The sequence below is a fragment of the Aricia agestis genome, chromosome 2 (assembly GCF_905147365.1).
Source record: "Aricia agestis chromosome 2, ilAriAges1.1, whole genome shotgun sequence".
In the NCBI taxonomy this organism is placed as follows: domain Eukaryota; kingdom Metazoa; phylum Arthropoda; class Insecta; order Lepidoptera; family Lycaenidae; genus Aricia; species Aricia agestis.
The window spans coordinates 4,495,870-4,518,760 of NC_056407.1; the positions used below are offsets into that span (position 1 = coordinate 4,495,870).

A 22,891-nucleotide genomic window follows, 5' to 3' on the forward strand; every position below is an offset into this window, starting at 1 on the left:
ATGAACGTTATCTTTGTTAGCCATAAATTCTTATAGTGGGCTAAATATCTATTTGATGGCTTATGGTTGAGGTGCCCGTTGTCTATGAGATATAAATTTTGGGAGTTTAATAATAGAGTTCGATATTCTTCTTTGGCAATAAATTTTTAACACCGCCTTCTTGGTTTCTCTTAGCTGCAGAGCGTGTGCTGACTTATTACACAGTTTCCTATTAATGTTTTTCCTTATATTATCTTTTGAATCTGATAGAAAGAACAAAACTTTATCGCTCGCCAAGTATACAAACTCTTTTTCTTTCTTCTGCCTTGTATGGTTCAAAGGACTGCAAATATTTGACACCATTTTAGTAGAACCGCTAACTACCCTCGATTCCATTGTCGTAGACACCTCTGTCATAATAATTGATTCCATTTTAATACTATTTGAATCTTGTATTACCTCTGCCTTTAAATTTTCTTCTTCTTGAGCACTTATACCTTGTTCTATTTCGCTGGATTCTTTACTAACATCAACTTTTTTGTAGCAAATTTTTTTATCACTTTCCACATTTTTACAGCAGCAGTTTTTTGTTTCAATCTCAATTTGATTGCAACAGCAATTTTGCTCTTCAACATTAACTTTTTTGTTATAACAACATCCAGTATGATTTAATGTATTTTTGGACGGATTATCCAAAGGTCTCCTTGTACTTTTTATATCATTTTCCTGATCGTGTTCGCTGTCAGATGTTAAAACTGCCTGCATAAGATGTTTAATTCGTTTCACTTTTTTTCCTTTTCTTTCACAATTCATATTACCTACGATCTCCAAAATTTGTTTCAAAACTTCTTTCTTTTCATTTCTTTGAAGTTTTTTCAAAATTGATACAAGTTTTCGATTTACAATGTCTTTAATGGATTCATTAGCACTCAATGCGTCCTCATTCTTTTCAATCTCTTTCTGAAGGTCGTTTATAACTTCTATTTTATAATGTGAATTAAAATCGCTAGTCTCAGAATTATTTTCTGTTGTATTATTATTATTCGAATAATTTTCCGTAACGTCTTCATTGATGACAATGGAAGAATCAGTTGCTTTTGAAGATGCAAAGTCTGTACCACATGTCATTTCAAAATTTGCTATTTGCTCGTTTGCAAATGTAACTTTATTTATGGAATTTGTGAAATCTAGAGTTGGGCGATGATCATGCAAGAAATGTTCACTATAATTTATTGAATTATCTGTTTTGAACATTCTTGCATTGCTTAGACTATTATTATTTGACGAATTGCAATTCAGTCTCACAGATTGAATGTTTATAGTAATGTTCATATCTTCTGTTTGACCTTTTATTTGGCAACCTTCGTTTTCGTTAGCTGGGCAGGTTTGAAAATAGTTTGTGCTTATGTTTTGGATGTCTGACTTTTCGTCAACATTGTATGCATATTGAGGTTTGATTCTGGATTTGCTGGCCCCTGTATTCTTAAACTTCAAACAGATATTAATTTCAATAATATCTGATATACTTAATTTACGCTGTATTCCACTGTTGTCTAGGCTTTTTTGTTCCTTTATCATCTGGGTTGGGTCCTTATACACGTCGTTTAGTATTTCGTCACAATTTGGTTTTTCAATTTTATTTGCTTTTTCTTTGGAACCTTCTTTTTTCTTCGGAATCCCTTCACGATTCACTCCTTCAATTCCATTAGTTTCTTGTTTTGTACTTTCTATTTCGTCACGATTAATTCCTTCAAATTTATCTGTTTTTTCTTTGGTACTAAATTTTTTGTTACTATTCATACTTTCAATTTTATTAGATTTGTCTTTGGCACTCTCTGATTTAGTCAAAGCAGATTTTTTGTTGTCTTTTCTTTCTTCTTCGTCTTTCTTCGCCTCTTCTGAATTCCCATCCTCTCTAGCACGCATTTCAGAGTCATTTATCTCTTTCTTTGAAGATGATTTTGGTGAAAGCTTTGTATTCAACAAATTACTTGAGTCTTTTTTAGTATTCATATTTGTATTACAATTAGGATCATCTGGGGCACATTTACTAGTTACTATATTTCTTTTGCCTATACAGTTACATTTCTTTCTGTTACTTATGTTAAGCGATCTCTGATAGAATGTTGTAGTAATATTTTTTGGGGACGATATCGTTGCTTTGCTTCTAGAAGTAAATGAACTGCTATTTGGCTTGCAGCAACAATAACTATTAGGATCTAAAGGACATACAGGAGGCGGAACATAATGTCCAGATGGCAAAGTTTCTTTAAGAGGGTCTGTAGATTGAGATGTCGGTAGGACATTTTCTTCACCAGAACAAAAACAGTCAATTTGAGAAGTCTCATCAGCTGTTTCACGTTTCGCGTCTGATTTTTTTGCATTCAAACAAATTGCGTGAGAGCTGCTTGGCGTGACCTGGTGTGACTTTGTTTGGGTCACTTTGGTTTGTGATGGCTCTGTCTGAGAAACTTTAAGTTCTTGTGATAAACATTCAGGTGAACGAGCGTGGCATGTCGGTGAATTTGTTTTAGTACAAATTGGATTTCGTACACTTGAACATTTTTCTAGGCATGGTGGTTGTGGTATTTGACAGATTGAATCAGGATTAACTGTAGCAGCTTTTCTGGGCAGTTTTTCATTTTTTTTGCAGTTACTACAATCAGATACTCCTTTGAATTTTAATATTCCATCTAGAGGTCTTTCATTAATGTCGGTGCATGGATCGGTACAATTTTCGTCAGTTTCAGTACTATATGCAGATATCTTGCCATCGGTATTGGGCTTTTCATCTATACTATTATTTCCCCATTTCGATTTATTACTGCACGCATATATTTTTCTTTTCTTACACACTTCTATTGAATCCTTAGGGCATGTTCGAATATTGCAGGGAGGGAGAGGACTGCAAGTTTTTTTTCTGATTTTGCTAAAGAAATGGTGTGTATGGATTTGTTTCCAGTCCTTTATTTTACTTACTTCACAGCTTCGTTCTGTTGATGATTTGGATGACATTACATTAATAAGGTCTGTGCATTGACCACTATTAGAATAGTTATCCGAACTATTTAATGATATTAACTGCCATTGGGATTCGCTAATTTGAGATGTGTCTAAGTCCAAGCCATGAGGAATTACGTTTCTGCAATAATCAAGTAAATAATTTTCAGCCAGATCACACTTTCTCTGTGGTTGACGATTTTGCGATTCATTTGGATTATCTTGAGATTTCCTAAAATTATAATATCTGCTTTATTTTTTATTAATTTTTTTTTTATATTATTGTTTTACTTAATAACAATAATTGTGCATAATTATGATAAATTTATTTTATGAAGCTCATTTTCTTATTATATAAAATTCGTGTTACAAATGAATGTTACTTACATAGATTTTTCTAGACAAGTTATATTATCTCTGTGTGTTATAACACCAACTTTTATAACTTTAGGTAAACAAGCATTACTTTGCTGTAAAACGACTCCTCTACAGGCTTGAAATATTTGTCTGTTTTCCTTTGTGTCATTATGCAAATAATCTCCTGTATGAAATTTCTGAGCAATTTTGTCATCTTTCAAAATGTTGAAAGATGACTTATCTGACTTATTAGACTCATATTCCACTATGTTATATACTTCTTCATCGGTATATTGATTTTGGTCTTCACTATCTTCTGAAAAGTATTCTTCAGGTATGTGAATCGTTATGTATTCTGAACTTTTATTGGAGTTCCTAGAAGAGGCGGGTAGAAAGATTTCAATATGATTCTTTGATTTAGCTTTAAACTTCTTGCTGTTACTTGGAAATATTTTTTTATTATCGTGTGTGTGACAGTTTTTATTGACTGGAGTTTGACAAATAGTCTTAGGTATCATACAAGCTTTTATGTCTTGTTTAAAATTCACACTGTGTTTTGGATGGTTGTCGTCACGCGAGGTGACTTTCGGACTTAGTTTAGTATTTGATTGTAAAATTATTGAAGCATCGTGGAAGGTATAATTTTTAAGTTCTGAAATAGTATTGCTACTTGTGCCATAAGTTTTGTTGTCCCATCTCAATTGAACACTCTTTTGTGAATCTCCTGAATTCGTTACAAATTTCTTAAGCCAAGAATGTTGCAGAATATTTTTTTCGATTTTTGTGTCATCAATTTTCTTACTTGATGTAATTGAACTACTATCGTCTAGAGCTATTTTGATAACAATGCCATCGCCTAACTCACAACGACCAGCAGTTACCTTTTTTCCTTTAAACGAGCTTTTGTCTTTATTCTTTTTCCTAAAGAATGAAAATATATTTTTGCTCTTTTTGTGGTCTTGTGCTTGTGTATCTTTTAAGTCATTATTTTTTGAGATATCGATATCTTTCTCCTCTAAAAGTGACGCATTGCCAGTTTTTGGTGCATTTGGAATGTTACTTTCGTCTTCAAAATTAAATTTTTTCTCCCACAACTTAAACATTGTTCGTACGTCTTCTGCTTTTGTCTCTTCTTTTAAACTCTTTTCTTTTTTATTGGAGTCTTTGAGTCTTTCCGTTTTACTAGGACTAACTACAGATGCTTTTGGACTAAGAAATTTAGTACTGGATACAGACCGGGCTGTTAAAGAAGGAGGAGAGGAGGTTACTGAAACTTCCTTATTAATCGCTTTGGTGAAATTTTCTCTGCCTATTAAGTCCTTAGAAGATTCTCTTATCCAACTTAAACCTTGTTTTAAAATTTCATTAGCCTTTTCTATAATCGTTGGGCGTCTTAATTCAGATTGAGGCTCACGTCTACAACTTTTACTATTATTCTTTAAGGACAAGCTATAACAGCCTTTTAATTTATCATCGTTAGAAATTGACAGAATTTCAGAAGTATCTGATGTTGAAGATTCTAAATTGTATATACGTTCTATTGAAGAATCCGACGACAATTTGTCACGATTTTTTGTTTCAATAGGGTAATTCTTTATTTTATTAGTTTCTTTATTAGGGTTTGATATTTTTTTGATACCATGAATGTCCCTCTGAACCCTCGTTTGTATATAGCCTTGTTGAGTATTTGGATCACTTCTTTTAATTTCACGTTTATTGAATTCGCAACTTTCCTTTAGCGTGTGTTTATTCTGAATATTTTTTAAAGTATCACCTGTATTTTGATCTGACACCGAGCCTCCTACACACTTTGATGATATGTTTTTTGTCACGTTCAGAACTCCTTTGTTTTCTGTGGACATATCAAAAAACGTTATCAAAAAAGCAATAAAATGATATCGAGACTTTTTTTGTATTAAAGACTAGCTTTCCCTTTGGAATAATTAATTAGTAATTATACTGCTGGTCATTGAATAACGTACCTGGTAAATATACAACAATTTTCTTTTTATGCACTACTTTGATTCTTTCAACGCCTAAATCAATAGAGCTTTGTTCAGAGTTTGTATTCCTTTTAAATATTTGTGTTTTCTTATGTTTTCTGCATGTACAAATAGAACTTCTATAACTCTTTTGACTGGCTTGACATGAAAAGTCCAATGTCTTTATTTTATTCCAACATTTACTGTTCAGTCCATGAAACGTTGCGTCTTTCATTTCGTCCAAAATCTTTCATCGAATGATGTCATACTTTTTTTTACCTAATATTTTTACATAAGTAAATAATACTTCAGTTCTTTACCTGAAAGTTAAAAGTTTTGTACAGTGTACATATGTATAGTTATGGTTTGTATAGCTTTTAGGTATTGAAAATGAATCACCTAGGTAACTTACGTAGGTAAATAAAAATGCTCTACCTATCGTATTTACCTTTAAATATAGGCAATAATAATAAAACATGGCATAAATGTGAAAGGGTTACTAATTACTATCTATCGTCTTACCGTTCGTACGTGGATACTGGATACGTCCCGGGAATTAAGAAAGTAATAATTTTATGACGGAAATATATTGTAGGTAACGTTCTCCGCATCTAGTATTAAAATTATGATTTTATATTACTTTAAAGTTTAAACCTAAATTGAAATTAAGATTTCAATTTTCATCATTGGATCCTTGATTAAAACTTAAAGTACTTATTGTTTATTATCGGGAATAATAAAAGGGCTCCGCGACAAAATTCGTGGACGCCTAAAAGTATTAACAATATTCACTAAACCCAAGAAATTATTATAAAAAAAATTAAAGCTTACTGCTACGATCTAAGTTCCTGAAACTCAGAATATTACATTACTCATACTTACTGAAAATTTATTTAATAATTTTTAGTTTTTTTCCAAAAATTCACTAGAATTTTTCAGTTACTTTTTACATGACAGATGTTTAGATAAATGTCATGTTGAGACTTACGTGAAGAAGTTTAAGAATGATATTATTCTCCTTCCTGTATAAGTACCATAGAGCTTATAGGCAAGTTTGCCTGATAATAATTGCATGAGTGGTTAGGGGAAGAGGATAGAAGAGAGGAGTGGTTATAATATTGTACATTCCCCCCCCCCCCCTCAAAATCTAGATATATAATTAATATACTAGTGACTTGTTGTTTTTGAGGTTAGTAGGTAGCCAATAATAATGTAAAGGGTTCAAAACGCACACCGTCATTATTTTACCGCCATCGCGCCATACTCAGAGACATTTAATTATGATTAACCTTCAATTTAATGAAGAGTTTGACAGATAATGTATGGGGCTTATGTCAAAATTTTGAATTAATTGCATTTAAGTAATTAATGTTCCACTCTGAGTGCGGCAGTTAGACTTACTTACACACGGCCAAAACTCTGTGACTTCTTATTTAAAAATAAATACGCCAACATTTTTATACGAAAACAATAATATAATTTATAATATAGTATTATATTACAAACAGAGTTAGGTTTAATAGAGTTATTCATAAAAATATGGATTGTCTTCAAATCTTTGCTTATCTCCCCCAAAACCTTCATCCAACCGTGTTCTTGGCTCCTGGCTAGAAACACAAAAACAATAATTAAAAAAAGCCTTTTCATTTGTCCTACTTTTGATCAGATAACAGATTCAAAGAGGATATAAGCTACGTCGTAATAACAGTAACAAATGATTGTAAAATGTTTGTGATTCCGACCAAATAACTACCTACCATATCTGTTTGTCTGTCTGTAATGTAATGGCTGCCATACACGCTACGGTCCACCGGAGAGGTCCACCTGTGCAAGTATGCCTGCGCAGGTAGACCGGAATGTGTGTGGGAATAGACCTGTGCAGTTTTTTGAGCCTACGCAGGCGGCGACCGGCGGCGCAAAATCGAAAATCAATTCTTTCGAGTAACTCCTCCGCAGGCATTATTTCACAGGTGACCTCTCCGATATACCGTAACTTGTATGGCAGTTATAACCTCCTCACGCCCAAACCGCTAAACCGATTTTGTCGAAATTTGTTATAGTCGAGATACTTTGAGACCCAGGAAACGACATAAGATACTTTTTATCCCGGAAAAATGTAGGGTTCCCTCTCGCGATAAACATCTAGTAAGATTATTATAAGAGGTTTTGATACTCACTCTCCCAAACCCATTCGTAAGCCTCTATCGTTTGGGCGACTTAGGTCTTTGTGGCTTAGTTCCTTAGATAACACCTTATTCAATGTTTTCGAAGAGGTAAGGAATCTGCTCATATACTCATTTAGTGTTCTCATCTTTTCAAATACTTCCCTATTTTCATTCCCGGACACATCAAAAATATCTTCTATTTCCTTCAAAGCGTTTGTGGACTCGTCTAAATGTATGTCTGTCCACTTCAAATCTGTATTTGATGCTGCCTCTTTAAACATTTTAGTATGTCCAGTATTCATTATTTCATCCGATAGCTTGTAATAAGATTTTCGTTGTTCGTAATTTTGTCTTGAGTTATCATCAGTGAGCCCATCTCTAGTTTTGTCCATGACTAACTTGAGGAGATTGTCCATGCCAATTTTATGATCGTTCAGTAGATGCCTATCTAAAACAGTTATTCTGGAAACAAATTGATATCGTGGTAACTTCTATAACAGACAATTATTTATGCAGCCCTCACCCAACACGTAGAATCTTGCTATTTCTTGCGAATTCTCTTTAATATTTAACTTTCTCATTGCATAAGGTACGCGAGATAGTGATAGAATATGAATAAGTAGTTATAGGTCAATGGCCAAATTCCTACGTGTTCGGTAACCGAGCTACAGTTCTTTCGACTAAGTTAAGTTATATTAAAAATCAACACACCTATCAGCTACTAACGAGCATAGATGGCAACCGAAAGATTCATTAGGCTTTTCCGTCGAAGGAGCTTCTTTTACCACCGCCTCAGGTTTTACCTCTAATATTTTTGAAGGGTACTTGTAATGTGTATTTTCACTCTGAAAACAATATAGGAAACATAATATTATTAATACCAATAACAACCGGTGGTAGGCAACGTAGTTTCTTCGTTCGACTTTTAAAAAGTGTATCATGATACCCATTTTGAATAAAAAGATATTTTATTTAACTCAACAGTAGTACATGGTGAGTACATGTTTCTATCATCTATGTATAGGTATGACGAGTAAGAACAAAACTATTCCCATTAGGTTATTAATTATTGTAGGCATGTTACATGTATGTATAACTTATATTAACAAGAAACAGGTGTGAACAAAATATGGTTTTCCCGCAATGTATAAAGTTCAGAAAGAAAATAATTTATCCTTAGGTATATACTAAGTATATTCTTTTTGAACTCTGCGCAACGCGGAGTTTACTATACAACAAAATGTTTTATACCCGACTACATTGAAGCCAAAATTAAATTAAGAAATTTAAAAAAACCCCCGCCAAACAACTTTAAAAAGTAATGAAATAATATTTACTGCCTTTAAGTTCAAATAATTCCTAACTTGTGTAAAGTAATAATATTTTAGTCCATAATTGTTGTCACGGTGTGTCGGGGGACCGCCAAGTAAACACCAACCTACAACCGCCAAGTCGCTGATTATCTCCATTCGGTTCGCTGTGAACTGATCCCTATAATGTTATGTTAAATCTCAAATCAAACATCTACATTAGCGGTCCCCCGACACACCTTGACAACAATTATGGACTAAAATATTATTACTTTACACAAGTTAGGAATTATTTGAACTTAAAGGCAGTAAATATTATTTCATTACTTTTGAAAGTTGCTTGGCGGGAGTTTTTTTTAATTTCTTAATTTAATTTTATTTCATACTTTTTAAACTTGTGTTGGTTAAAGTGCAGAATAATTCCTATCAACGTAATTACCATCCATCAATGTCCTTTTTACCTCCTCCACTTTGGGTTCATACGGAGCTCGGCTCCTATAGAATCCAGGCGATGCTGCAGCAGCAGCATGTAAATATTTACTGTCTATCTACTTCCTACTGGTTGTCGCAATTAAAATGAGCCCAAACACAAAACCTCTGCTCTAAGTTGGCGAGGAGTTGGATATCCTATTGATTACCAGGTGATGCTGCAGCACCTGGTCAACTTTCCATTAATATGTGTATACGTATATTGCATATTCACAAATGTCACGAACTAGAATGAAATAAGAAACCCATTAAACGAATACAAGTTGCTAACGGCCTTTCATGAACCAGATAAAACCTGATTGTCCAGCACTGAGCAGGCTGACGATGATGAATTATTGCTAAGAACACTCTCGATCATGTCAGCTTTCAAACAAAAAAAACTAGATCAAAATCGGTCCATCCGTTTAGATGCTACGATGCCACGGACAGATACACACACAGACAAACAGACAGACAGACACGTCAAACTTATAACACCCCTCTTTTTTGTCGGGGGTTAAAAATAGGCAATCAGCTACTAACTAATCATAAATGAATTTGGCCGTCAGTGTAGGTATGCTGGACCGCTCCTCATTCCCCAATTTTCCGGAGACTTCATGGAATGTGCTTACATTCATGCACGTAAATGACGTAAATTTTAATGAAAGAGATTTTAATAACATTTTAGTAACGGGTTACGGGACAGTTAAGTACTACAATGTTATCAAAATATCTTTATTGATTACATTACTTGTAAGAATAGCTTGCGTAAGGTGCTAAAGGTAAGGTAAGGTAAAGAAATGAGACCAACAAGTAGATGAATCACCTGATACGAGTATATACCTCCTACGGACAATAGTAACCCCAGAGGCCTACATCCAAATATGTTTGACCATGTCCGTTACCTTTTTGCCAGTGTTTCAAAAACTTACGTCTATGAAATTCTGCTCTTCTGTCGCTTCTTCTGGATGGGAGAAGAGTTTGCTCTTACACAGTCGCATGCGGATCTTATCCAGCAGCCGAGTGGCTGATGGTGAGCGGGTAAGTGCTGCAAGATGAAGATTTCAGTTTTGAATGCAGATTTTGTACTGTATGGTATGTTGTGCTGTGGTGTTATCCTCAGTTTTATTGGTACGTAAGTATTCAATACAAAAAATATTGTATTGAATACTTACGTATTTATTACTCGAGAGACAAAGAAGACAGACTTCGGGGTCTATGTCTAAAATAATTATGACTTCTGCCATACGTGCCAAAAAAAAGCAAGCAAACCTTGTAAGTTGTAGGTTACCTATCAAAAACTTCGTTGTACTTTACCTACCAAACTAAGTTTATTGAATAACTATTAAAAAAAAAGAAGTAGCAGTACAGTATAGTTAAATAAAATTATTGTTTTTCACTTACATCTCAGACTTCTTTTCGGTTTAATTGGAAATACTTGTTCTTTCTGCGACTCTTTTGGTATGGTGTAGAATTTCTGAAAGGTTCGTATTAAAAATTAGTCAAGTCAGATCAGTCCATAAGTATTTTCATTATTAGTAAGTACACACGACGAGAGAGAACGTTAAACGACTACAGTCTACACGTGGTCTACACTCTACAGATGGTCTTAAAGGGGGGCTGATATTCAATGATACACAAAAATGCGTGGGAGAGCCATGCTTCGGCACGAGTGGGCCGGCTCGACCGGAGAAATACCACGTTCTCACAGAAAACCGGCGTGAAACAGCGCTTGCGCTGTGTTTCGTCGAGTGAGTGAGTTTACCGGAGGCCCAATCCCCTACCCTATTCCCTTCCCCCCCCCCCCCCCCCATTCCCTTCCCTTCCCTACCCTCCCCTATTACCCTATTCCCTCTTAAAAGGCCGGCAACGCACCTGCAGCTCTTCTGATGCTGCGAGTGTCCATGGGCGACGGAAGTTGCTTTCCATCAGGTGACCCGTTTGCTCGTTTGCCCCCTTATTTCATAAAAAAAATATACAAGACTTATTAATAAGTAAGGGAGATCCCTCAATAGTAAACAGTATTATGTATGTATTAAATTTAAAAATCGGCCAAGTGCGAGTCGGACTCGCGCACGTAGACTTCAGTACCGTTATAGAGCAAAAATGTGTTTTTTGTATGAGAGCCCCCTCAAATTTTTATTTTGTTTTAATATTATTATAAAATATTAAAATACACATATAATAAAGGCCTTTGTGAAAAATTCAAATGCCTACCTATTGCCATTATTGATATAGAGCAAAAAAAGCCAAAAAAAAATCACGTTTATTGCATAAACCTATAATGCTATATATTAAGTCTATGGTTTATTGTATCTTATGTAGTCAAAGTCAAAATCACGTTTACAAAATAGATCAAATATTTAAGGGGGGCTCCCAAGCCCCCCTTGAATATTTGATCTATGCCCCTCTTGAATATTTGATCTATTTTGTTTATAGTATTTGTTGTCATAGCGGCAACAGAAATACATAATCTGTGAAAATTTCAGAAGTCTAGCTTTAGCGGTTCTTGCGATACAGTCTGGAGACAGACAGACGGACAGACATCGAAGTCTTAGTAATGGCTAACTGAACCCTAAAAGGCTCGCTGAATCCTAAAAGGCTATGTCTAGCAGCGTCAACCATTTCTATAGACTTTTCTATATTATGTAACATATGAGATCATATTGAGAAGAAAAACAGATATCTATATTGAAAAGAAAAGGAAAGTCTCCTAAAGCGAAGTCGGTGAAGATAGACTGCCTTTGACTCATGTCTAGATAAGATCTGGTACAGTACTAACTTTAGTAGATTTTGGAGTTCCGTCGTTGCTGCAGCCGCTGATGTCATGATGCAGCTGCTTGTGCATCTTCAGAGCACTTTCGAAATTCGCTGTGAACTTGCATTTTGAGCAACTGGAAGTGATGACATGGTTAATACTGATGTTGTTGTGTCAGTCTGTCGACTCTTCGCTTCAATTGCTGAAGCGATTCTAAGGAATTCCTTGTTTATGCTATGCGTCTCCACAATTGATGAGACGCAAAGCATAGACGGATACATTTGAAATTTTCGGGTATTGAGATAATATGCCCGCGTAGTTGACTAATCTTTGTCGCGAAAAATGTTCGGTTCCCACCACGATAAACGAACTGCCCAATGTGGTTGTGGTCGCCATTCTATAGTTAGTTAAATTATATTGTTGTTGCTGTATTGTATCTCATAAGTAATAACCTCACTTTGCTTTCTAGCTCTACAATATACCCACCTATACGGCATGCTAAATAGAATTTATCAAAAGGGATTTTATTATTAACATTAGTTTGACGTATTCTGTCTTGCCTCGTCAAATATCTATCCGAATACAGATAAAAATTGGTAATATTTTTAAGTGATTGCATTAAAGGCGAAGATTGTAAGGACTACTATCACTGACCTCCATTATACAAGTACTATAATGGAGATCAGTGACTACTATAGACCTACTTAAAACTTTTTGGAATTCTAAAATGTGTAAAGAATCCCTTTTCAGTATCGTAATTATCATTGTACAGTACACAGCTATTATCTAATATCGATGACCATGCAAAACATAAAATATATATGCGTTATGTTACAGTTTATTGTAAAAAGAGTGAACTCTACCACTTAAATTAATGAATGCTCTACCTTCATTCAATTAATGTTAAATAAAAAAAAATAACCCCAAGTTAATGGAAGAATTAACGATAGTTATAAATTAAATAATAAAGTAGATAAAAGATATAAGGCTAGATTTTCATTGTTCTTATAATATTTCCTTAACAAACAATCTTGCGAACTCTACAATCCCATTCAACTTTATCATTAGAACGTGCGACAACTTCGTACAAAAAAATCACATTCAATTATGATTTTAGGGTTCCGTACCCAAAGGGTAAAAACGGGACCGTATTACTGCGACTTAGATGTCTGTCCGTCTGTCCGCCCGTCTGTCTGTCTCCAGACTGTCTCAAGAATCGCTACAGCTAGACTTCTGAAATTTTAACAGATTGTGTATATCTGTTGCCGCTATTTAACAGCAAATATTAAAAACAAAATATAATTAATATTTAAGGAGAGCTCCCATACAACAAACGTGATTTTTTTGGCATTTTTTGCTCGATATCGATAATGGCAATAGATAGGCACTAGATATATTCACATGAGGCTTATTTATATGTCTACTTCAATAATTATTAATATTATTAAAATAAAATAAAAATTTAAGGGGGACTCCCATTCGAAAAACACAATTTTTGCTCTATAACGGTACGGAACCCTTCGTGCGCGAGTCCGACTCGCCCTTGGCTGATTATTTATTCTTTACGCCGATAAATACGCCATTGTACAAGATTTATCGTGATGAGGTCGCGCAGCAAAGTTAGCTGTGCTCGCGTCGAGCGGGGAGCGCAGGACATTCCACCTTACGGGGACACCATAGAGGTAGGCTCCGGCGCAGAGCTACCTCCGTCGACTGCGCACAAAGCCTCTTTTAAAACCAGTCAACGTTTCTCACCTCTGCGGTTGCGACTCGCGAGTCGCGCCACAGCCTAGCAGTACAAAACCGACCGGCCCCCCGCGTGCACGGCTACCTCGACCGTTTTAAGTATTCACAAAGGAAATTAATAAAAGTTAACACCTTCATGTCTATATAAGTCGCAGTACGAGTGAGTTTCATAATAGAAATTATAAAAACCGGTTAAAGAGGCAGGTAACGGTTATGTAAAAAGTAATGGTGGATTTTCTTTCGCAGGTCGCATTGTTTGTGTAAAAAACGAAGTTTTGTTTTAAAAAAAAGTGTTTAGTAGTCGTCAGTTTAGTGAAATCGACTGTGGTTTGAGTTTATCAGGTAAGTTTTTATTATATAGCGGCCGCTTTCTCTACGATCGCGCTGAACTGTACTCGGCATTTTGTTGAGTGAAATGAAACGTTTTTGTTTCCTTTCTACGTCAGTACATTCTAAATTTGATTTCATTTAAATGATAGAATACGATTTCGTCCAAAAATAGATTTGTAAAAAAATGGTCATCGCAAAAACATGTTGTCCCTTAGTAGTTGTTTTGCTAATGTATTAAAAAACAAATTTATTTTCCGTCGTATTAGAAATTATTTGTGTCAAAATTTTATGATTTTTTTAATGTTGTGGAAATATAACATTCTGCTCTTATTACATGTATGTAATTGAATACGTAATTGGTAGCCGGTTAGGTATATAAATAACTGCGAACTAGTATATTATTATTGTTGTAGCGATTGTTAATATTATTCAAATTAGTATTTGCCACCTAGTGCTCTCATACTATATTAGGTATAATAAGACTCTATCTATCTATAATAGATAAAAGTCTACTGCTAACAATTATTAGAACCGAGCCTTTCTCCCTCTAAGGTATTAGTTTACATGATACATCCTAAAAGCCAATAAACCACTTCTAATAATAACGTAATAGAGGCCTAAAAAGGCCTTTTTAGGCCTCTAACGTTATTATAGTCTCTACTTTTTTGTTTCTATATAAAAATATACAGAAACAAAAAAGTAAAGCCTAGGGCTTCAACAATATTAAGTAACAAGTATCTTTAAAACTTGTAATTGGTAATTGAAAATGGAGAAAAATTAATTGAATTAAGGTAATGTAGCATCATCGTTTTCTGGTTGAATGTATTTAAGTATAAAGGTTTCTTTATTTTTCTGTATCATTTAGGCACTCATCATGATCTCATCAGTTTGTTGTTATACACTATAATAATATTATACGTAACCACTAACCATAGAAAACCCTGCAAAAACCGCTTTTTGTTATGCAACCAGTTGACTGATGTTTTCGGTAATTTTTCGCATCATAAGTTCATAACAAATTATGTTTAGTTATGTTAGCTGGCAATAGATGGCGTTGTACTATCTATTACTAGTTACTACTAAGGGTGGGTTGCACCAACTAACTTTAACTGTAACTTTAATTAACTATAACTTTAACTACAATGCAAAATGTCAAATCTTTGGTCCAAGTTAAAAATGGACGCCATCAAGACGCCATGTTCAACCATAACCATAGAGCTCGACAAGGTTTTAAATGCACGTGGCGAAAAAAGGAACTAACGCTGTCATCATACAAAAACGCCATTTTTGCCCACATTCATTTATAACCTTGTTGGGGCAGCTGTCATCTGTCAATTTCTCCGGTCAAAGTTAATGTTAAAGTTAAATTTAGCCTTAACTATAACCAAAACTTTAACTTAAACCACGCCTCTGGTGCAACCCAGCCTAAGTATATCATTGCTGGAGATTACAATTAAATATTTTAAATAATTATATAAAAAAATCAGGCGGATAAAATACGTCATACATAATGATACTAAAAAGGTAGGTATACCTCACAAAAATATTGTTTAATAAAAGTAAATAATCGGCCAAGTGCGAGTCGGACTCGCGCACGAAGGGCTCCATACCATTATAGAGCAAAATTAGGCCAAAAAATGTGTTAGGGAGCCGCCCTTAAATATTCATTTTATTTTATTTTTAGTATTAGTTGTTATAGCAGCAACGGATATACCTACACAACTTGTGAAAATTTCAACTCTCTAGCTATTACTGTTCTTGAGTTACAGCCTGGAGACAGACAGACAGACGCGCGAGACGGACAGACAACGAACTCTTAGTAATAACTAATAGGGTCCCGTTTTTACCTTTTGGGTACGGAACCCTAAAAAGAGAAGGTTTTCTTCAATCTTTTTTTAGTTTTTCATTTCGAACAACAAGTTGAAACAAATTGAAAAACTTTAGATAATATGTTATATGTTTAGATAGAGTAATAATTCTCTCTAAGGAGAGAATTATTAAGGATAAAGTAATAATTCTCTCTAAGGAGAGAATTATTACTTTATCCAAAAGATTAATTATTATCATTATGTACTACAAACTGCGAAGCTGAAATCGGACGCCATTTCATCATACTCTACGTTTTAGAGAGTTCTAGACGTTAAGTGCATTGACGCACTTTTGCAATTCCCATAGGTAACCCTAAACTCTTCATTATCTAGTGTTTAGTGCAACAATGGAAACCTAATCCTTCTGACCTTGAAGAACAAGTCCACAAAGGTCCTTTATGATGAGCAGGGACAAGACATAGTCCTTGGTCTTAACCGGCCTTGAAGTTTCTTACTATTACATTATAGTTTATATACATACAGGCAAAACATAGTACCGAATAGAGGCATGGTTCTCTGAGTCTAACTGAACTAACACAGTCACACTAACAGGTCGTATTTGCCAGAAATACTAACTCTTGCTTTTAGGCGAAGGAAATCTAAAGAATATTTTTAAAGTTTAATCGATACGAAAAAAAACCTAAGCATGCTACAAAACGCCGATTTTTCAGAAAATACAATCTAATAGATCATAGATGTTACAGGTATGTGTAGCCAACTAAGTAACTATAATATGTTTAGCCGATTCTATTTCGGTTTCATACTTGATTAGACTGATTAGGACGGAGCCCTAAACCTGTTATAAAATTTTATAGCCAGTTTAAGCAATTCCTACTTGTAAAACGTTTTATTTTTATTGCATCTCATAAGGTTCGCCATTTAGGTCCGAAGCATATAAGTACTTATGCTAAACATCCAAGGCATATGACATTGGGTACGGTATCCATTCTAATATTTTAAATGTGAAAGTGTATCTTTCTGTTACCTCTTCACGCCCAAACTGCTGAACAGATTTTGTTGAACTTTTGAGTCCCGGAAAAGGACACATTAAGATTAATCTTATCTCAGAAAAATGTGCGGTATTCGCCCGATAAACGAATTTTAGACCAACGGAGTTGCATCTAGTATTCAAATATGTGATGTTTTGATTCGATATATGTAATATCTATATACATATTAAACACTTTAGTGTGAGTAGTGTAACCAATTGAAAGCATGTAAGCCGAGAAAGTGCCACATTTCTTTTTATATTGATTTTAAAATACCTACTAGCTATTAGGTCCGCAACATACATCCAGTATTTGAATCTTTGGATTTCCACGTCAACTTTTTCGTGATTTCAGCCGCACGTATAAGGTGACCAATGACCATATAAGTAGCTAGGCTAGGTTACTATAGGCAATATTTCCGACGAAAACGATTAACGCTATTCGTCAAACCCATTTAAATTCCGCATTATTGGATTGCATTGTTTTCTATGTCTTTTGTTCTGTTTTTGCCGTTTGTTTACTAATACACGATACATTCTTTTGAAAATTGCACGCGTTTTCCTGAGAGTATTTTACATGAGTGCATTGCCTTGTAAGAACTAAGAGCAACACAGGTGAATGATTCATCTGAGATAAATGTAGAGATTGCGTGAGTGTACAGTTGACAACGTGTGCTGACTACTGGGCGTTGTCAATTGATAGCGGTTGTAACTTGGAGAAACGTGAAGGACAATGTCTTATCCTCTTCTTGAAAGGGACCACTTACTATGTTGACTTCTTGCCGTGAAACTCAATATGAAAGCACAGATATAAATGGTTACTAGGTAAATGAAAGTCCCGGAAACTTTGGTCGTCGAGGATATTCTTTTGTAAAAAAAAAAAAGATATACAGCCTAACATAGAACCTCCTCTTTTTTGGTAATCGGTTAAGAATAGACGAAAACAATACTTAATCGATATTCTTGTTACTCAGATAAAGTATCTGAGTAGTGATCTGCTAAATTCCATCTAAATCCCAAACGTAGTTTTGCGACTCTCCAAGTCACAAAACTACATAATATCAAATACATATATAAGTACCTATGAAGTTTTACAACCAGCCTCTTGGTTTAGAATTTAGCTAGTATTAGACCATTGTATATTAGAATTGGTGTAACAGTTACAACATTTATAATTTATTCCACCCGATAGAGCGGTGCACAGTAGTTAGTATAATGGTTTTTGCACGAACAATGATATCAGAGACTTTCGTGCCTGGCCTTCTATGAAAATGTCTGATTTTGTCGCCGTTGAACGTCAAAGGTCGCTTCAAGGCTTTTGCTGCAACAGCCGTAAGTCGAAGCCATTTTTAACCGACTTCCAAAAAGGAGGAGGTTATATGTTCGTCTGTTTATCCATACTAATATTATAAATGCGAAAGTGAGTCTGTCTGTCTGTCTGTCTGTTACCTATTCACGCCCGAACCGCTGAACCGATTGGGCTGAAATTTGGTATGGAGATACTTTGAGTCCCGGCAAAGGACATAGGATACTTTTTATCCCGGTAAAATGTACGGTTCCCGCGCGATAAACGAATTTTGGCGCAACGGAGTTGCGGGCGTCATCTAGTTTTTGTATTACTATAATTGGTAATTTGGCCGCCTTTCTTTGGTCTCAGGTATCGCATTTCTGTTATATGGTTATTAACATATTGTAAATTGATTTACCCATAATTGTAAAGATTTACTTACTGTTAGTTACTGTTTAATGTCGTGCCAATTTTATAAAAAAATCTTAAAATACTTTAGTTCTATCTATTTGTAAGTATGTTATAAACGGATTCTTCTAAATACAATGCCTAACTTTTGTATGGTCTAAAATCCGTTCTTCTGAATTTAACAATATGGCGTCAAGATTACCGTTACTTTCGGTTACTTTGGTACTACTTACATTGTCATTGTTTTATTACATTACAATGCCTGTACACAATTGTTAGGGAAATGCACATATATGCATTGTATTGTACATTGTATTAGTCATCATGTAGGCTTGAGAAACTCGACAATAACTTTTGAAATTCGCGTAACGGTTTCAAGAATCCTGAACGACATATTATTTAAATGTTAAATTGCCAATTGTAGAAATACAGTTATCCTTATAGAAATTGGTAAAATTAACATAAACCGGTATGAACCATCTTGTTTCATTTGCAAATTCTTCGGCGTTACACATTTCGTCTTAGACATTTTCTATCTCTGTTCTTTTTAAGTAATTTATCACCTGTCTCTGTTGCACGGGACCGTTAGTAAAGTGCTGTTGATTTATTGTCGTAATTTAAAGATCTTAATTCAGCATTTTGGTCTTATACAGTTTTTATATACCCTTTTTAATATTAAGTATACCTAAATCTTAATTATTATTAATGTCCTCAGTTCATGGCACTAAACAAATAAAACATGTACTTATACTTAGTCAGCTTTTTCACGTATTATACCTAAGTTGTACGGCTACAAACGTGAGATTCAATGATTATTATTTTAATTATTAATAATTTTCTGAAAACGTTATGTATTATTCGCCAGTTTCTGGGTTTACTGACAGAAAGATTAGCTATGTCCACACTATGCACTTTCATCTTCAATTTTCGTCATCTTCTTTCATTCAACTTTGGTGTTGGCGCATTCAATGCGTCGACGAACGCAACGCCAATATTGTCATTTTTGTTCAGTTGCAGTGTCTGTCTGATTATTGTAACAGGTGCGACGAGAACATTTTACTGGGTGGAATATGTGCAACTTATTTGGTCATAAGAAGTTCCAGGAAAAAAGAAGAAAGCGAAAGTTTTGGATACGGTCAGAGCGCATGCGTCGCGGGCATGCCTCACGTGCGCTGTTGACTGTGCTATATGCCCTTGATGAACAAAAAAAGGCACAGTTTGGATATAGCTATTTGCTAATTATTTTTCATATCAAAGTGAATTAATAAACTCCTGTCAGTCAAAGTCTCACAGAAACTGAGTGATTCTCCCTGAATCCTGTTAGCCGTTAGGTACGTATTAGCTATCGAGTTATGAAGTTCTCAAGGTAACATGTCATGAATATTTACCGCGTTATTCAACCTATGAAAATAAAGTAACACCTAACCCAGCTAAACCTTTAATTTACATATGTATGTAAACAATCAACCAAATACTTGACACGGTCAGCCGTGATTGCCGTGAACCGAGGACAGAGGCGGTTCGCCCTGAGCCGGCTCTATTGATGCATTCAATGAGTATTTCAATTGATTCCTTACTTCAATAGTATAAAGGCTGTTTTGACGCAAAGTCATACTTAAAATCTCTGTGGCTATACCCACAATTTTTGCCACATTCCTGCATCGCGCTATCGAAGTCTTCTAACGGCCATTCCCAATATTTGATCTATCTCTGGTTTTGCCCTACTAGAGATAGGAATAGCTCACATTAGACATTAGATACATATATTTTATGTCAATTGTGAGCTATTCCTATCTCTGGTAGGGCAAAACCAGAGATAGATCAAATATTGGGAACGGCCGTAAGTGCGTCGGTATATAATATGTCGCAGTCATCTAAAATTCGATTGAATGACTAGCGCGTTCATTGAATGACAGCTGAAATCAATCACGTGGGTTTCGGCCAGGCCGAGAATACCACCTCGCTAGGTCGGAAGATCTTTCTTTGCGGCCACCACGCTTATTGCCACACCGCTATAACAGTATTACACCCCCCCACTGGGTTCAACGTCCTATTAAATTAGCCTAATTTTAGGCAGTGTTATAGGATTTAGGGAGTAAAGGCAGGTTTTGACGCATTTATAATGGGCCATCTCTAACTTCAGCGTCCTAAAAATGACACTTTGGAGACGGCAGTTTATATTTCACTCATTGGAAATGTAAACGACAGTTGAGGTACAAGAAATTGGCTTCAGGATCAAGCATGCACTAACTTATGCTATGGGTCATGAAAGCGATATAGTTTAGGCGCTTCTAATAACCGATATCCTTTTATAACTTGATTAGAAAATAAAGGAAAGTATGAAAGTGAGCGCCGGTAATTATAGGACTGTCATTAGAATGCCGGGCGCGGCGCAGTGAGGAAAGTGTAACAGTGTCGGGTTACGCCGTGCGAACGTCGGAGAACAAAGTAATCTATACCGGAGGTAAAATGTACTGTAGAAATTGATTCAAACAAATGGTGGACCTCATTTGCAGGCTTAATATCGCCACCACAGAAAGGTTTCTTACGGTAGAGTAAACAAAGTGATGGATTTACAAAGGAGTCAGTTTGTTCGCATAAAAAGCTGTCAAGGATTCTATCTTTTCGCATTTCTAATGTGGCCATGCTTCTTTCTTTGATCTTTGGTCGGGTTATGTCGATAGGAATTAGTATATTTTACTGCAATGTTTTCACGCTAGAGGCAGCACCAGCATAGACGGTAAAAAAAATTTTGTTCGACGTTTTACAACGTTTCAGTCAATATTTTGATATGACAACTTTTATATGTGCAGCATGCCGGATTTTGGTCAGATTATTTCTGTATGCGCGAATAGCGCCCTCCTGGAAGCTTTGCGTAATATTCCCTATTCAATTTTATTCGTGATCTGTCTGGGCTTGAAATAAAACGACAAAATTACATAACCCCCCCTAAATTTAAACATCCCCTAGTGGCTTACCTAACATATCTGCTAAGATTCTATCAACTGTTACAAACTGGGAGAGCCATGCTTCGGCACGAATGGGCCGGCTCGACCGGAGAAATACCACGGGCTCACAGAAAACCGGCGTGAAACAACAAACTTGCGCTTTGTTTCGCCGAGTGAGTGAGTTTACCGGATGCCCAATCCTCTACCCTTTTCTCTTCCCTACCCTCCCCTATTTCCTTCCCTACGCTCCCCTATTCCCTACCCTACCCTCCCGTATTAGGTACCCTACCTAATAGAGGAGGGAGTTTACCGGAGGCCCAATCCCCTACCTTAGTCCCTTTCCGAGCCTCCCCTATTTCCTTCCCTTCCCATGCCTACCTCCCCTATTACCCTATTCTCTCTTAAAAGGCCGGCAATGCACCTGCAACTCTTCTGATGCTGCAGGTGTCCATGGGCAACGGAAGTTGCTTTCCATCAGGTGACCCGCTTGCTCGTTTGCTCTCTTATTACATAAAAAAATATATATGTATATACTACATATAAATATATTTAAATATATATGACACCTATAACTTACTAAGTGCCATGTAGTGCCAGTCCTTAAAACCTGCGCACACACAATCTAAAGTGAAAACGTTTTGGAATTAAGGGATGCACTGAAATAGTCTAGGAGTCATACAGGGGGCGGTTAGTGAAAATGAGGATCAGACAGAACGTAATTTAAATCAAAATAGTACGTATTATGATCTCATTACAGCATCCTTGTTCTAAAATGTACAATCAGAAAGGAAATGCACGCGGCGGTCGGATGTATAAAAATTGTTGCTTGTTGCTAAATATTGCCACACAAGTTTACTAGCTTCGTAAGTTGTCGCCACAAAGCAGCTAAATGTCTAGACATTTAGTTACTTTGTGCCTGTGGCGACAACTAGGAGATAGGGAGTGGAGCACCATGGGGGTAGAACCTACTGGTTATAATGTTCAGTTTCTTAGGTTTTTTGACTGGAGTTAATTTTTTTATTAGTGTTGTTAATAAACTGTTAACAATTCGCGTTAGCCAATCAAATTGATAAACGCAAGTAAATAGATAAAATTCGTATTTTTCCCTATCTGACTACAAGCCTAAGTATAAGTAAGAGTAAGTATCTATATTATCTATTTTTTTAATGAAATAAGGGGGCAAATGGGTCACCTGATGGAAAGCAACTTCCGTCGCCCATGGACACTCGCGACATCAGAAGAGCTGCAGGTGCGTTGCCGGCCTTTTAAGAGGGAATATGGTAATAGGGGAGGGTA

At 35.5% G+C, this 22,891-nt stretch overlaps 3 protein-coding genes across 5 annotated transcripts in view; 1 reads left to right on the forward strand and 2 right to left on the reverse strand.

The window, feature by feature from the left end:
- On the reverse strand, positions 1-5,902 carry LOC121739820. Of its 2 annotated transcripts, XM_042132400.1 has the most exons (5): positions 5,841-5,902; positions 5,319-5,638; positions 3,367-5,188; positions 439-3,211; positions 1-322 (listed from the first exon to the last, which is right to left on the reverse strand). In XM_042132400.1, exons 2-5 carry the CDS (start codon positions 5,551-5,553, stop codon positions 263-265), a joined length of 4,890 nt encoding a protein of 1,629 aa, XP_041988334.1. In that variant the 5' UTR covers positions 5,554-5,638; positions 5,841-5,902; the 3' UTR covers positions 1-262. The 2 variants fall into 2 exon arrangements, with proteins under 2 accessions (XP_041988334.1, XP_041988333.1); XM_042132399.1 differs by having other exon boundaries at positions 1-3,211.
- A 924-nt stretch (positions 5,903-6,826) lies between these two features.
- On the reverse strand, positions 6,827-12,570 carry LOC121739628. The gene is made up of 7 exons (XM_042132134.1): positions 12,506-12,570; positions 12,044-12,155; positions 10,666-10,738; positions 10,194-10,309; positions 8,195-8,328; positions 7,496-7,945; positions 6,827-6,925 (listed from the first exon to the last, which is right to left on the reverse strand). Exons 1-7 carry the CDS (start codon positions 12,514-12,516, stop codon positions 6,844-6,846), a joined length of 978 nt encoding a protein of 325 aa, XP_041988068.1. The 5' UTR covers positions 12,517-12,570; the 3' UTR covers positions 6,827-6,843.
- A 1,247-nt stretch (positions 12,571-13,817) lies between these two features.
- Positions 13,818-22,891, forward strand: part of LOC121735193 (PTB domain-containing adapter protein ced-6) — a 72,318-nt gene continuing 63,244 nt past the window's right edge. Inside the window, exons 1-2 of one of the 2 annotated variants that reach the window (XM_042125934.1) lie at positions 13,818-13,925; positions 14,012-14,107. The gene's annotated coding sequence lies outside the window, so the exon portion shown is untranslated. Of the gene's footprint in view, positions 13,926-13,987; positions 14,108-22,891 lie in introns of those variants that run through there. The other variant, XM_042125942.1, reaches the window with a different exon arrangement.